Raw genomic sequence first — 15,881 nt, forward strand, 5'->3', positions numbered from 1 at the left:
TCTTTGTATTTCCTTTATTAACAGTCATTATTTTCTAGGCCATTATTTTCTTTCATCATTTACTTCCATTCATCACGTGGAAAAAATTTAATGAAATTTTCTTTTATACAAGATTCAATATATTTTAGGCATATGAACTAAGGATACTCTCATGTCCACGACATCCTCTGTAAAGCATCTTTTTCCTCTGTTTAGATATGATCATACACCATAATATATTTCCAAATGAGACCGTCTTGCAGATGCTTTTTAAATTGTGTCACATTGTAGAAAATTCTACACCTTTATCTCCCCCTTGTTAAATTTTTTATAAATCTAAGAATTCTGTTTCTGATAAACAGTCAGAGAAGCAGTAGCAGCAAACCAACATCATCCGATGTGACCTCAAATTTCCCTAACGATGCAGTCATTTCAAAAGTAAAATACAATTTGACTACAAAGTTGAGTCTTTGTTAGTATATAAGTATATCTGATTCCAAATAAAGGTAAATGTGTGAACTAGCAATCACTCAGACCTTAGAGAGGTAACTAGCACATATATTTATCACAGCTCATAAACCAGCGGTGCCCAACCTTTTCTCGCCTGATGGCCACACTGGACATGATATAAAATATCGCGGACCACAACATGGCGGTTTTGCCAGAATCATGACGTTAAACATGAAATTATGTTGTGTCTGGTTAAAATGAGCGGGCTGGATGGGGTAGTTTCATGGGCCAGATGTGGCCCGCCGTCTATAGGTTGGCCACTCCTGTCATAAACAGGACTGGATGGGGTTTGAGGAATAGGTTCTGTTGAAGTATCATGGGAGCTCAGATAGCTAAATATTAAGTACTTGATCATTATAGATTTCCTGTCAAAGCGCATTAATTGTAGTCAAGAAAAGATATTGCAGCCCATAATTTGCCACAAGCACCTGACAATCTCACATGAAACCGATCGTTATGGCCTGCCCAAACCAAAACATTTAAAACCATATAGGAGAAATCATTAATACTGCTCAGTAGAATTGCAGACCTGGTTAGTCTATGCCAACGCAAAGAGTATTCGCAACTAGGAAAATAGTATTTTTGTAACTCTCCAAAAAATAATGTAAATACACATTTCCCCGCATTATAGTATACTCCTGTGGTTCTCAAAGTGCATAGGTCAGGTGGTCCGCGGCTGACAGTCATCATATGTCAGCAAAGTGATGTTTAAAGTGATGCATTCCTCGCATTCACATTTTAATTACAAATAACGAGGTACGTATTTTTTTGTCAACTTATTACTATACTACTGTCATAAAAGGACATTTAGTTTTGAATTGTAATGAAACATGCGGCAATTTAAATTTGAAATTCATAGTATAGAGTGATTTTTAGGCCTTGGTGGTCCGCCATATTTTTTACTTAAGTAAAGTGGTCCTTGGTCCGAAATACTTTGAGAACCACTGGACTATCCTCCATTCACTTTACAACAAGGGATATCATTCGGCGCATAAAATACATCCCCTACATTGCTGCTAAAATAAAACTTTTATTCAGTTTCATTTTTACATCAACTCTTTCAGAAATGTCTATTGCGTTCTTATTTTACTTTTTGTCAAAACCTTTTGAGAAAGTTGAGAAATGAGTAGGGCTTTCTTATACAGTCAAAAGCAGGGTTGTCAGTGGTGAAAACTGTGCAGATACTATGATGTAAAGGCAGTTCATTAACAGCAAGCACCGTCACACATAGCTAGCATAAACCGATGCAACAACCAAACATGAAAAAAAGGACAAAAATATCCATGTTACCTAGTTCCCTAAAGGCAATTCATTAACAACAACAGATCTTTCCCAACACACGCTCCCATCTCGGTAATGGGGTCGACCTATGACATACTAACAGTACTCGATAAGAACCTTCTACTGAGAAAAGATTAGAACACAAGTGTTCAGCGCATTTTACGTGTCTCTTTTTTGAAATAAAAATAAATTATTTTCTATACATTTTTTTAGCTTTTAATTTATTTCTCATGTGCTCCGCGGCATTCTTTTTCTTCCATGACGGAACACTTAAAGTGCTTTCTGCTTTTTTAAATTATTTTTTTTTAAAGCTTTTAAGGTAGATCTAGTCGGATATAGGCACAACGTCCGTTTCTGGTCATTAAAAACAAAGTGTAAACGTTTTCAACGACTTGGAGTGCATGTCAGCTAAGACCGCTTTAGTACGCGCGATGACCTCACTATGGCTATAGGGCTATATATAAGTCGCAAAAGACACAGATTTTACCTTCTTCGCCGAGGTCGTGTTGCTTTGAGACAAATAAAGCTTCATTCGTCTGGCTTCCTTCTGGCGTCGTCTTCGCTCCTGTAAGGTGTTGAGCGTGTACAGAAACGGGTTCAAGGCCGAGTTGACCGGCAAAACTACGATAGCCATGGCCACGTTGACCTCACCAGGAATGGACACGCCCTGAGAGGCCAGAAGGGCCACAAGCCCGATGGGAAAGCGACACAAGAAGTCTGTCACAGCCACGCTGATCAGGCGGCGAGCTATGGTTAAATCTTTGCATCTCTTGGTGCTGTCGCACATAGACATGCTGTTGGTACGAATAGACCAGAAAATAAAAGCCTGTCCAATGCCTATCAGCATTAACAGTACAAAATTGAGCCCCGTTAAAACGTTAAACGAGTAATCATGGCCCGCGTACTTATTACGGGTAACAGGAAGGGGGATACAGATTCCTGTTTGGCCGTAAAACTGCCAGTGTGACGTCATGGGTAGTAGAGGAACCGAGGCTAGAGTTATCCCTACTGCCCACGCTAGCATGCAGGCCATGTGAGCTGACCTCTTGTTAAAGTGAATACCGATAAAGGGAAAGCGAAGGACGAGGAAACGATCCAGTGTGATGAGACACACGATGAAAGCAGACACCTCGCTGGCCAGTAGAGACAGAAAGCCGGCCATCTGACAGGCACCGCTTCTCTTCCACGTGCTGTCGTTCCACAGGTACGAACCCTGATACACACGGTCAGCGACGCCAATCATCACCAGGTACACTCCCATAATAAAGTCAGACATGTTTAGGTGTATGACAAACACACCAAACCCTAACTGGCTAGAGTTTCGTTCCAGAAAGACGCGATAGATAAAACTACAGACATTACCCAGTAAACTCATGGCTGCGAATACCGCCAGTAGTGCCCGGTAGAAATCAGATCTCAACAACGCCTCACAAGATGATATTTCATCGTGAGGGGAATGACAGTTGGTTGGATTGAACTTTTCTGGTAGCATGGCTGGGCAGCAGAGCTTGTAGTTGTCTGTGTAGACAGCTTCTAGAAGGTGAAGTCCAGTCAGAAGGTCACGAGGAAAGATCTTCACAGGACACCCACGAAGATCTAAAGATTTCAAGTTGGGAAGTACATGAAAACCATTCCCAGACACGATTTCCACACCAGTCTCAGATAAATTTAGGACTTCTAGATTAGTAAAAATACTTAAAGAAGTTGGAACTAATGTACTTATCCTCACATGGGACAAGTCTAGGATACGCAGTCTTGTATACGAAGGCGCTATAATATACTTTTCCGGGAAAAGAGATATTAAAGGATTGCCTGATAGTTTCAAGGTTTTCAGATTAGGCAGATTCTCTAATTGTCTATGGTTGATAACATTTAAGTTGTTTCCCGTAAGATCCAGAATACAGAGGTTAGGTAAGGCAAAATCGTCTAGATCCTCTAGGTTACAGTCTGCAAGACTGAGGTGAATAAGAAGGCTGTTGTTCCTTATACTTCTTGGCGTCATACCTGTGCCTTTTGCATCGAGATATCGCAAGGATGGATATTCATAAAGCGTAACTGCCTTGGTACAAATGAATGAAAGCCCGAAACAGGTGCAAGAGTGTGGACAGGTGAGGCCGCACGTCAGCTCATCGTCGTGCTGCGGACACTGGTTGAAGCCGTCGCACAGGTGGTGAGGATGAAGGCAGACGTGCGAGGCGCGGCATCGGTACAAGCCAGGACACGTGTACGTATCGCAGTCCTCTTCGTCTGAGTAGCCAGGACAGTCGTACACGCCGTTACACCGCAGATACACCGGCAGACAGTAGTAGTTCACACCTGGACACTCGAAATGAGTGTGTGGGCATGCATTGGACTGTAGGGAGGATAGTTGCGACTCTAGAGGCTTCACTACAAGCTGGCCATGGTTGTCAAGGTCCACGATGGCCGGGAGCAATATAGCCTTAGATGTAATTGTTTTTTGAAGGCACTTTGTCTCGTCCATACCGTTGACACACTGCTCTACACCGTCACACCTCTCGCTTTCCGAAACGCACTGAAACAGGAAAAACGTGAGTTTGAGGCTAGTTTTTTTTAATGGTAACGTTACAATCAACCCAACTCTAGGTTTATCTTGTGATTTGATATTTAGCTGTCTTTTCTGATTGAAATTTTCGCTTCTTACATGCTCACTCTATGCCACCCATTGCATTTATTATTTATAGTAACTAACCGGTGAAAACATTCATGAATAAAACACTGAGCTCAGATAGTACTGGGTCTTTAAGTTGTACGCATGTACAGGTAGTCCTCGACTTACGACGGGGATCCGTTCTTACCGCAGCGTCGTAAACCGAATTTCGACGTAAGTCAGATCATACATTCATACAGTACTGTACCATAATAACAGTACAGTACTACAAACACTTAGCCTATCCAAACACCTATCCTAACATAGTACCCTACATAATTATCAATAAATATAAGTACAGTAAAATATTGTGCAGTACAGTACGTTTAATAATTAAATACTGTACTGTAAGCGCTGTAACAGTAATAAACAGTGTACGACGCTAAACCTCGTAAGTCGGAATGAGCGTCATATAAAGCGTCGTAACCACGAAACGACGTAACTCGAGACCGTCGTAACCCGAGGACTACCTGTATTTCGAATAATCTGTAAAAGCAGGCTCTTGTTATGCTTTTTTTTTTTTCGCACGTCGGTAAGTCCGAGAGATTAGGAGTGAGACATGGGCCATGACTTTAAGCGACTGACGTGTGAACATTGTAATATTCCCACTGTTATGTGATTGTGAGCAGGTAGAGGTTACCTCATAACTGTCACATACGTGCCTAAGTCCCCAGCGCCATCATTATGTGTTTTAAATATATGTGAGGGTTATTTAACTTTTATCAAACGCTTAAATATGATTGTTGGCGCTCACAACAAATGTAATCACCTGATGGTTACCACAGTCGTATTTCCCACTTGTGTAGCATGAAGCAAACTCACAAAAATCTTCGTCACTTCCGTCAGGACAGTCTGAACGATGATCACACACCAGGGTGTGCGGCACCCGATCAAAGCCGTTGTCACAATCAAAAGCCGGCGGCAGACTAGACAGCGGCGCGTCACAGGACGAGAGTGAACTCCGCATCCAACAAGCGCTGGCCACGTCACACGACAGGAAGGTGTGTGTCATGTGACCTGCTGGACAAACGACTTTCGAAGAATCATTTTGCCAGGCAGAGATGTCTAAAAATGTGATGCGAGGATTGCTCTTCTCTGGCCGGAGCTGATTTCCTGGAGCTGCTTCTGTCTCGCACAGAGCGTGCGAGATTCTCGGTTCGTCGCATTTTTTCAGTTTTATCCCTCCATTCATGTCTTGCAAGTAAAAAAGCCCACAGGCTGGCATAGTAGCGACACCGTCGATCGTCTTGAAATACGCTATTGTGCCGTCAGTCCACTGTAAAGCATTAAGATACCTGTCGACAGTCCACAGGTTTCACAATATATTAAAGGAATTTTCAAGCAAACATAAATGTTTTCGTCATAGCTACAATGTGATGAACTCTCTCATTGGACCAAAAAGTTTGTGGTGGAGTATTTAAGTAAACACCATTTTTAAGTAGAACTTAGACATTTCTGCTAGCTTTTCTGAGGAGGCGCTGCACTAAAACACACACTGCTTGTTAGCAAAAAATCATTTAAGACCAAAGCGTTATTATTTTCATAAAAAGCCTTAACAAAAACAAGTTTTGCTCTGGTCGTGTATTTACACAACGTGGAAGCCGTTTTACTCTTTTATGTCTTTCCTACAGCCTTTACTAATGTCAAGCTTCTTTTCAAAACTATAAAACAATTTCTTTTTATTTTGTACATCTTTCTTTTCGCTACTTACATCGGCCGCTGCATGAACATCTGCAACATTCCTACATAGGCGTTGCCGTATTCCGTCAATCTAAGCAAGCTGAAGACGTTGTTGTACTCTGCCGGGGTGTTGAGACTCGCCAGACGCGCTCCCTGTGACAGACAAAAGTCAAACGCCTCCTTCCACGTCATGAGAGGCCACGGCATCTGCCAGATATAGCAAGAGTTTTCGAAAAAAGGTTGACCTACTCCACAGCGGGGACTTGTGTAGGGGCAATCAGCTTCGTCTTCACTGCCGATGCAGTCATACTTTAAGTTACAAGAAAAGTGATCACTAAAGTCGGTCTTGTTTAAGCCGGAGCAGTTCCATCTGCCATCCTCCAGCAGGGTTGGAACTGCAGACAGGTTGTGTATGGTAAAGACAAGTCGAAAACCTGTGTTGTTGCCATATTCGTTGCTGTAGAAATGAACAAACAGCGTTCGAGTTTGATGCAGTATGGTAAGCACTGGCACGTCTCTGCATCTAGTCCAAGAAGACTGATTTGAGATATCGTTTTCATACACCTCTAAACCATCGGCTGGGCAAATGGTTGGCACACGACCTTCGATGTCCATGTGAGGAACAGACACCATGATTGCACTCTGCTCAGGAATGTCCACTTTCACCCAACTGTCCATGTGCACCGGGTACTTTCTATGCCCGTCCCAGTTTGGCGTCTGTATGTAACCTGATATAACAAAATGGTCACTACATTTAGATAGTACAACACAATAGGAACGATCATTCTGTATTTACTACATCTCTCACTATTGCTCACGTGTTCATTCCAGTTAGAGACAGAGAAAAGTGAATGAGTCGACACTTTACCTCTGTTAGGCGAAGTAAACATAATTTCAAGGTTTGGTCTCTGGGTGACAGGCACTGCTGTAAAGTTCAAGGCCAATTGAATAATTTGGGACTCGAGGGTCACCACAAAGGTCGTCGTCACGACATTGGTGAAACTCCACAGCTCGCTAGGGATGTCGTTGTCGCAGGTGTTGATTAATCGCCGTGACGTGGTGCCTACGTCAGCCAGCTCGAGCAGAAAGGCGGGGCACTGGACGTTGATGGAGAGCACGTTGATGTAGAACACCATGGACGCCGGCGCGGTGACTTGGATTTCACAGGACGACAGTCGGGGTAGTTTGTCGCTGGATTTAGTTCTGATGTCGACAACAGCATTCTGTGTGGTAAACTTTAGGCTGTGAGATGTGTTCAAGCATTTAGTTAAGTTCTTTAGTGTCACCGCGACAAAGGAAGTCTGTGCAAAATTCGACGCTGTAGTATCTTGATAACTGCCGTAGACTTTTCCTACGGCAGTACTGTAGACAGCGTTATTCGTTGTAGCTACCCACCCTGTAGCTTTGGGAACGCTAGAAACTGAAGAAGACACTCCATACGGATTAACGACATACGAGGTGGTAATAATTTTAGACTTACTCCTCGGTGTCGATTGTGACTGAAGGTAAGGGTCAGAGGTCAAAAGCCAGACCCCTGCAAGATGCAGCAGTAGCGTCAGACCGAACAGATAATTATAAACAACCATAACTGTAATGACTCAACTGTTCCAGACTTCTTTTCGAAGAAGACAACAAGAGCCTTCAGCTTCTTGATACCATTGAGCTAAAGGGCAAACAATTATAAAAAAAAAATGCTTCATCAAAATAGCAACAAATATTTGTATCCAACAACTTTTTTTCTCTTTGCATATTTAAAAGTGTTCAGGTTGTGAGATTGCTTTAGAAATATATTTCATCAAGTCTTCACGGCTATTGAATTAGTATGTTTCTCAATTTTTTAAATTTTTGAATACGTAAAACCTCTTCTAACCTCAGAAGTTCCCTAAAGTCAGGGCAGAATGATAAAAGATTCCATATCCCAAGCTCAAGAACAAAAAAAAAAAAAAAAAAATATCCAAGACGAGGTAGATATAGAAAGTCTTACAAGAAATGTTTTTCACAAAACGTGTAGCCATAAAGATGGCTTACAGTGTTTACATACCGTTTCTGCTGAAGAGGTCCGCACTGCATTGAGTGGAAATGAAAATGTGAAAATCCCTTCTTTTATTGTAATTTTGAAACAGAAATTACCTAAATATTGACATTAAAGAAGACTTTTAAAAATGTTTTTCCCGGTTTTCAACAATAATTATTATTTTATTATTATTTCACGTAGAAGACATTTATGATTTATGCATAGCTGTAGCTTATGAATAATGTCACTTTGAGACAGAATATTATAACTAATTTCTCATGTTTATTCTTGGACAAGCCGGAAAAGTTTTGTTCGCTGATTATAGACGTCTTGACCCCCTTCCCCTTTGTTATTTTACATTCTGTTTCCTTCTAATGAGCTTTGCGCGTGTAAACTCACACACACACACACAGAGGCGTACATACGAACACACGTATATGTACTTATGCATACGCATTGCACATATTTGTCTGCAGATGATATTTTATTGCAATTTTGTGTTCGCAATTGATTAAATGGCACGTAGATAACAAAGTTTTATCATTTTATTATTATTTTTTTCCCGACTGTGAAAACATCTAATTATATATATACACACACAATCCTACAAACATGTGCACGAAAACTAAGCTTTACACCATTTGAACGACGAGGGCTTTGTAGAGCAATTTCCCCAAAATCTCATGACAGGGTAAAAAGTCTTCGTCACCGACAATTATCGAAAACGTTTGCAGGAAGAGTTGTTGCATGTCACAAAACGTTTAATTTTTGTACCGCTCATTAAATCTAGCGACATCAATAAATACACTCCTGTAGCGACTTCTGTATGCAAACTTTACATTCACTGTGCTGTTTCTGAATATGGTAAGTTGGTTCTCAATTAAAGTAAGTTCTGTTGCTTCACTTATGGACGAGGAAGACGACGATGATGACACTTGAAGATACTTTCGCATCTTTATTTGCATTGTCCTCTTACAAGTAACAGCCGACCTTGCTCTCTGTTAAACAAACGGGGAATGGCAGACAACTAAAATGTTCACAGAACAAGCGCATACTTTTGTTGATATGCTAACTGCAAGTTTCAATAAATATCTTCGGCGCTAACAAGACACTATACGGCGCCGAGTGAATGTCTGAAAGAGAGAAAAGACCTGCTATATCTCCCCTGCAGCTTCCTTGTCATGGTACAGCCTACGTCAAAACATTTAAATATCGGCATCTATTTCAGAGTTTAAAAGATGTATTAGTGTATGTGATAGCAGGTTTCCTGCTTTCTATTATCTCGGAAATCGTTCTGATCAAATCTTACATGCTATACTACATAATGTAACGAGAAACTAAAGCGTATTTATTTAAGAGACACTTAACAAATCCTCCATCATGTTTGTGTAGTTCATTAAGCGAGTCAATTGAACATAATTTATAACTAAATGTCCACTTTATAATAATATTCGTCAAGCTACTATTTGTAAAGTCAAACTTTCTTCGAAAATTTATTTAGACGTAGACCTGCTACTATACAGCCATCTCGAACTGACAGCCAGAACTCAAACATATTTTTAGTAGTTCGTAATTTTATTAGACACCTAAACGCTTTCAGTCAGGAAAGTGAAAATGACAACTAGGGGGAAATAAAAGACAAACAGAAATTTTACTCTGTGTGTGTGAGAGAGAGAGAGTCCACAGTCTACTAGTTTTATACTACAAATACTATTTGATCACTTACATACTAAAATACTATTTAAATACTAAATCAATCTAAAATATTTCTTCTTGCAGATTTTCGATAAGCGTACTAGCGATTCTTTTCACAGACCTTATTTATCGTCTTCGTACGGTACTTACAGTTTTTTAACTGCAACAAAACGTGCCAAAAAAAAAACAACAAACAAACAAAAAACACACACACAAACACACAAACAGGGAATGTCGCAAGTTAGTGAGAAATCATCAACAATGAAGTGAAAACAAATTTCTTTTTACTCACGAATAACTCGCGTGGAGCAGCTTTCTCGTCTTGCTTAATTGACGTCTGCTACGCGGGCGATGTACACATTACTGATGCGAGATAAAATAGAATCCTATCAGCGAGGTGACATGTTTTTTATGTTTGTTTTGTTTTCTTTTGTTTTTATCTTTAAGAAAGTTTGAGATTGTCTTTAAATCACTGTCCAAGTCTGTCGTACTGAATTGTTTCTCGGTTTTAAAAAAGAACTTTTCCCCATGTCAGTAACACATCACGTGTTGTCTTATTGCGCAGACCTCTAGATCTACCTGAATATACTGAAGCTGTTCTCCACAGTCAACATTTATGAAAATAAAAAAAATCTTGTAAATGCGCTAGGAAATCATGTAGAAAATACACTGTCTTTGAAACCATCACATTAATATTTGCTGACATTAAATTAATTTATTCGCGCTTCATTCGACTCAAGTATCGTCAGGCATTGTTTTGAGAGAACTATTTTCAATCGGAACAGTAGCGGCACTCAGATGCGGTTTCTTGCAGTGGAGGACAGGGTGGTCGTACATCTTCAAAGTTTCTTTCTTTGTTTTTTGTTTTGTTTTGTTTTTTTCCGAGTTGCTGGATTGTTGTAGCAGACGACAGATGACGGTAAGAATTTTTCATTGCGCCCTTTTGTCTAAAGTTTTATTGCTATAAAACTCGGGGAGGGGGATTTAAGTGCAGTAGCCTGCACTGTGTGGTCAGACCACGAGAACAAATTTTCTCATAAACGGTTACGTAATTAATGATACATAAGAATGAATAACATTGGCACCAATTATAGAGTATTAAAATAAAAAGCAGATGAGATATATGTGCTTGCATGGTGTTTGGTGGTAGAGAGCATAATGACATTAAATTACAAGGTTAACAACACCTAAACAAAAGACCAAAGAATAGGGTTTAAGATGGAGGAAAATGAAACAATCAAACAGATCGAGAGTGCTACATTGAGGAGAAAGATCACGGTATAGCCACCAAAGATAACGGGAGCTTAAGGCACGTCAGAAAGAAGAAAACAAACGGATAAGAGACTAGAGAGAGAGAAAACATTAATAAATGTAAGAGACAGAGAGCATGAAGAAGAGTGGGAGAGAGACGCCGAGCCGTCATTTCAGTTTGCTAGGTTCATTCACTCAATAAGGCGACAACATTAGTTATTAAAAATTACAAGATTTTATTTAACATCAAACTAAAGGCAGCGTTTACTATAACAACAAGCAAGGTAAAACAGCAACTAATCTGAGGTCAAGAGACACTTCCGTCCTTTCCCGCTGTTTCTTGTGTTTCTCTCGGTCTGCTCGTCTGCCACACTGATCCTGCTTTATATTGTAAATCAGAACACGAGTATAATAATAAATGTAATGGCCATTTTTCTACTGTGGAGTAGACTGAATGCGCTGTACACAAATGACAGTGTAATAAGTTTGTAAATGTTGGCTTCTATCTTTAACTGCCAGCGTGAATATACTAATGAGAGCGCTCCTCCCGAGAACTGTGACGGTCCTAAGATCGTGTCTGTGAACTGTCACAGAGTTGTTGGAATAACACTTACTTGAAGCGCTGGGGTGATGTACTATCCCTTATCTCCTGGCGAGAATATTACTGTGCACAATTAATCCCTAAGCCAGAACATACAACAACCCACACTGATAAGAATATTTCCGATACTCCAAAGGACGAACAATGCAGTTACATTGCGTGCACCCACAGTTCTACGTAAATGATAATCCACGAGAAAACAGAATATGGCTTCCGGTCTGGATGCTTGGACGTGTAAAGGACGAGTTTTCTTCTATCCCGACTCCCGAGCTCACACAGAGGTACTCGTGGAGATTCTCCGGGTGATTCCTGTAATCTCATATCTCAATAAATACCACATAATAGAAGCTTCTAATTAAAGCACAATTAATCAATCAAACTTTCCTTTAAATCCGCACAAAGTATAGCATTACGAAGAATTATAAGGAACAAAGAAATATCACAGATAGATTTCCTGGCTTCTCCGTTCACATGCACAACTATTCTCCTCGTCTGTCTATTATGGGAGTGAATGTCCACCCCCTAAAGTTGTGCTTCTGTGAGTCCCCGCTCGTCCGCACTTCAGGCTATTTCTGGTCAGTTCATTCTTACACTAGTCTCTCTCTCTCACACACACACAACGCACACACACCACACAGAGCCAAGGCTGATAACTCGGGTTCCTAACAAATATCTCTATCTGTGGATATTGTTGCACTAAGTTTGTAATTCTTTCTAGATTAGTCATGTCGTTTACTCAATAACTTTTTAAACGGAACTTTGAATCGCGTCAACGTATCTTACACCCACTGACCACTACTAAAATTATTTTGTTTTCTTGTGCATTACCCTCTGTATGGGTATACTAAATAATGTAATAGCCCATCATATAAGCAAAGAGTTAAAAATGCTAAAGTTTGAAATTCTTGTTGTTCAAGAGTCCTAAGTTCCTGTATCCGTCACACAGCGCCTTGATGGTTGCCGTATGAAGCCTTCTTTCACGTTCTTTCCACAGCACATGACATAGTCCCTCGCGCCACACTCTACATCCTTACAACTAAGCAGGCTAAACGTTTTTAGTAAGTGATGCGTTAATAGACTGGCTTGTAAAAGACACATGATTGAAAGGTATATTAAGAACACCATGAGATGCAGAGGGTGATACATTTTTGTAATTAGAAAAAGCACCATCTAAGTAAATAATTGCTAAGCTGGTACTAGAAGATTTTATAATTACTGCTGATACACAAATCATAAATGAAAGGAATCACTATCATGAAGATCGTTACAAGCCCAAAACAGTGATGGAAACAGAGTTTAGCAAACGAAATAATAAGTCTCAATACAAACAATGCTGAGGAGCTTATAAAAGAAATTAATTTTTAAAAAAAGAAATGCGCTTAAAAAAAATAAATAAATAGAAATAGCACAGAAACAGAGGAATTTCTAGCAAAATTAATAAAATTTCTTTTTAAAATCTTGGAAAATTTGCAGTAAATAAACAAGAGTTTCATGCTAAAACGATGTCCAACTCATTGGCTACGTAGGGAGAAAGTGTGCATGGCTACCAGCAAAAGTAAAATTTCGACCGGTATTTTAAAAATGTACATGCATTAACCTACAACGTTGGAAATTATCGGTGATTCTCCGTTTTAAAGAGTATTTTAAAAACATTTAGGTGCTGCAAATTTTAAGAAATGTAGGTTTTGTTTACTGGTAGTAAAATCAAATGAAAGATTATATTGTATGCGACAGAAAATTCACAATCAGAAAGTAGGTCAACCGTTAGAAATTAACCAAAAAATATTTACGCGATATAAACAAACAAAAAAATACCAGACAAACACATATTATAATAGAACATACATTTGAATTTAAATATTTCTGACTGTTTTTTTCCTATTTTCAGTTATTTGAGTACAAATCCATGTTGAATTGATTAACCTGTTAACGACTTTAACAAGGCGCTTAAACACAGAATCTTTGCCTACTTTCAAACAATACGAAATATGTGTTTGGTGGACTTTATCAGCCTTTAAAGAATGTACACCAAAGGTATACTTGTATACCAAAAAGAGATAAAAAGAGGATAATTAAAAAGCTGACAACCAATAATACTATTGAGTAGTGCCAATCACGTTGAATCATTCTGCACTGCTTAACGTATAAATAATTACACAGTACATCCAGATGAGGCATGTTTCATAACAAACATATATATATATAGGTGACAGAAGTACACATGCGTACATATTACAGACCACTTGAAACTTAATAAAAAGCCATGTTTGCTATTCTGGCTTGATTTTCAAAAGCGTTTGATTAGAAATTTATGGATAAAGTGTTTAATGCATGCTCTGAACCGAACATTCTTATGTGGATTCAAACAGCAGTTTTAGTCACAACATTGTTCCATTTTTATTTGGTTATCAATTGTGGTAAGCTGAAAAAGTAGAGAAACCGACTTTTCGTGCCCTGAGATGTCTCGTGTGAAGAAGTGAACATTCAAAGTGAAAGTAATGGCAATGATTACAAGTAGAAAATCTGTCTATCACTGGCATTTAAAACAGCGTTAACATCTTTTTGTTTTAAAGTTTTAAGCTCAGTCAAAGATCTTTCACTGATATTAATTTTCACCCACTACATTTCTAATCCTTCTCTTTAGCTGCCTGTCAGAATTGTCACGACAGTGGGTTTTATTGCAGTGAGACCGTTTGTTTGAGACCGCGAGAACCTCTGGCAGACCTTTGCTTCCCTCTACATTTTGCGCCATCCCTCCACCCTACTTCCGTCCACGTAAACATTGAATGCGCACGAATATCGACAATATTTGAGGATGACGAAACACTCAATTTCCAGTATAAATAGCAGGAGGAGGGAATCAGTTCTGGCAGCTTGTTTTCGGTTAGAAAGCAGGTTCTACTAAAGAACTGCACTCACAATTCATCAAAGGCTATAGGGCTATATATATGTCGCAAAAGACACAGATTTTACCTTCTTCACCGAGGTCGTGTTGCTTTGAGACAAATAAAGCTTCATTCGTCTGGCTTCCCTCTGGCGTCGTCTTCGCTCCTGTAAGGTGTTGAGCGTGTACAGAAACGGGTTCAAGGCCGAGTTGACCGGCAAAACTACGATAGCCATGGCCACGTTGACCTCACCTGGAATGGACACGCCCTGAGAGGCCAGAAGGGCCACAAGCCCGATGGGAAAGCGACACAAGAAGTCTGTCACAGCCACGCTGATCAGGCGGCGAGCTATGGTTAAATCTTTGCATCTCTTGGTGCTGTCGCACATGGACATGCTGTTGGTACGAATAGACCAGAAAATGAAAGCCTGTCCAATGCCTATCAGCATTAACAGTACGAAATTAAGACCCATCAAAACGTGAAATGAGTAATCATGGCCCGCGTAGTTATTACGAGTAACAGGAAGGGGGATACAGATTCCTGTTTGGCCGTAAAACTGCCAGTGTGACGTCATGGGTAGTAGAGGAACCGAGGCTAGAGTTATCCCTACTGCCCACGCTACCATGCAGGCCATGTGAGCCGACCTCTTGTTAAAGTGAATATCGATAAAGGGAAAGCAAAGGACGAGGAAACGATCCAGTGTGATGAGGCACACGATGAAAGCAGACACCTCGCTGGCCAGTAGAGACAGAAAGCCGGCCATCTGACAGGCACCGCTTCTCTTCCACGTGCTGTCGTTCCACAGGTACGAACCCTGATACACACGGTCAGCGACGCCAATCATCACCAGGTACACTCCCATAATAAAGTCAGACATGTTTAGGTGTATGACAAACACAGAAAACCCTAACTGGCTAGAGTTTCGTTCCAGAAACACGCGATAGATAAAACTAGAGACATTACCCAGTAAACTCATGGCAGCGAATACCGCCAGTAGTGCCCGGTAGAAATCAGATCTCAGCAACGCCTCACAAGATGATATTTCGTCATGAGGGGAATGACAGTTGGTTGGATTGAACTTTTCTGGTAGCATGGCTGGGCAGCAAAGTTTGTAATTGTTTGTGTAGACAACTTCTAGAAGGTCAAGACCTCTGAGGAGATCCCTAGGAAATTCCTTCACTGGACATCCACGAAGATCTAAAGATCTGAGATTAGGAAGGACGTGAAAACCTCGCCCTGACACAATCTCTACACCACACTCAGACAAATTCAGGTTTTCTATATCGGAGAAAATACTGAAAACAATTGGGTCTATAC

At 40.2% G+C, this 15,881-nt stretch overlaps 1 protein-coding gene across 1 annotated transcript; it reads right to left on the reverse strand.

Moving 5' to 3' along the window:
* Window positions 1-1,373: 1,373 nt before the first annotated feature.
* On the reverse strand, window positions 1,374-6,995 carry LOC112566426 (G-protein coupled receptor GRL101-like). Its single transcript, XM_025242608.1, has 3 exons — window positions 6,150-6,995; window positions 5,208-5,733; window positions 1,374-4,303 (listed from the first exon to the last, which is right to left on the reverse strand). Exons 1-3 carry the CDS (start codon window positions 6,794-6,796, stop codon window positions 2,225-2,227), a joined length of 3,252 nt encoding a protein of 1,083 aa, XP_025098393.1. The 5' UTR covers window positions 6,797-6,995; the 3' UTR covers window positions 1,374-2,224.
* Window positions 6,996-15,881: the final 8,886 nt, after the last annotated feature.

The sequence above is a fragment of the Pomacea canaliculata genome, linkage group LG6 (genome assembly GCF_003073045.1).
Source record: "Pomacea canaliculata isolate SZHN2017 linkage group LG6, ASM307304v1, whole genome shotgun sequence".
Taxonomy (NCBI): Eukaryota; Metazoa; Mollusca; class Gastropoda; order Architaenioglossa; family Ampullariidae; genus Pomacea; species Pomacea canaliculata.

Excerpts from the sequence above, each read along its gene's own strand:
- LOC112566426 (XM_025242608.1), bottom strand. The coding sequence starts at position 6,796 with ATGGACAGTTGGGTGAAAGTGGACATTCCTGAGCAGAGTGCAATCATG. Across the intron at positions 5,734-6,149 it reads ATGTTCATGCAGCGGCCGAT|GTATCTTAATGCTTTACAGT; the intron begins GTAAGTAGCGAA and ends GACTGTCGACAG. Across the intron at positions 4,304-5,207 it reads ACGACTGTGGTAACCATCAG|TGCGTTTCGGAAAGCGAGAG; the intron begins GTGATTACATTT and ends TTCCTGTTTCAG.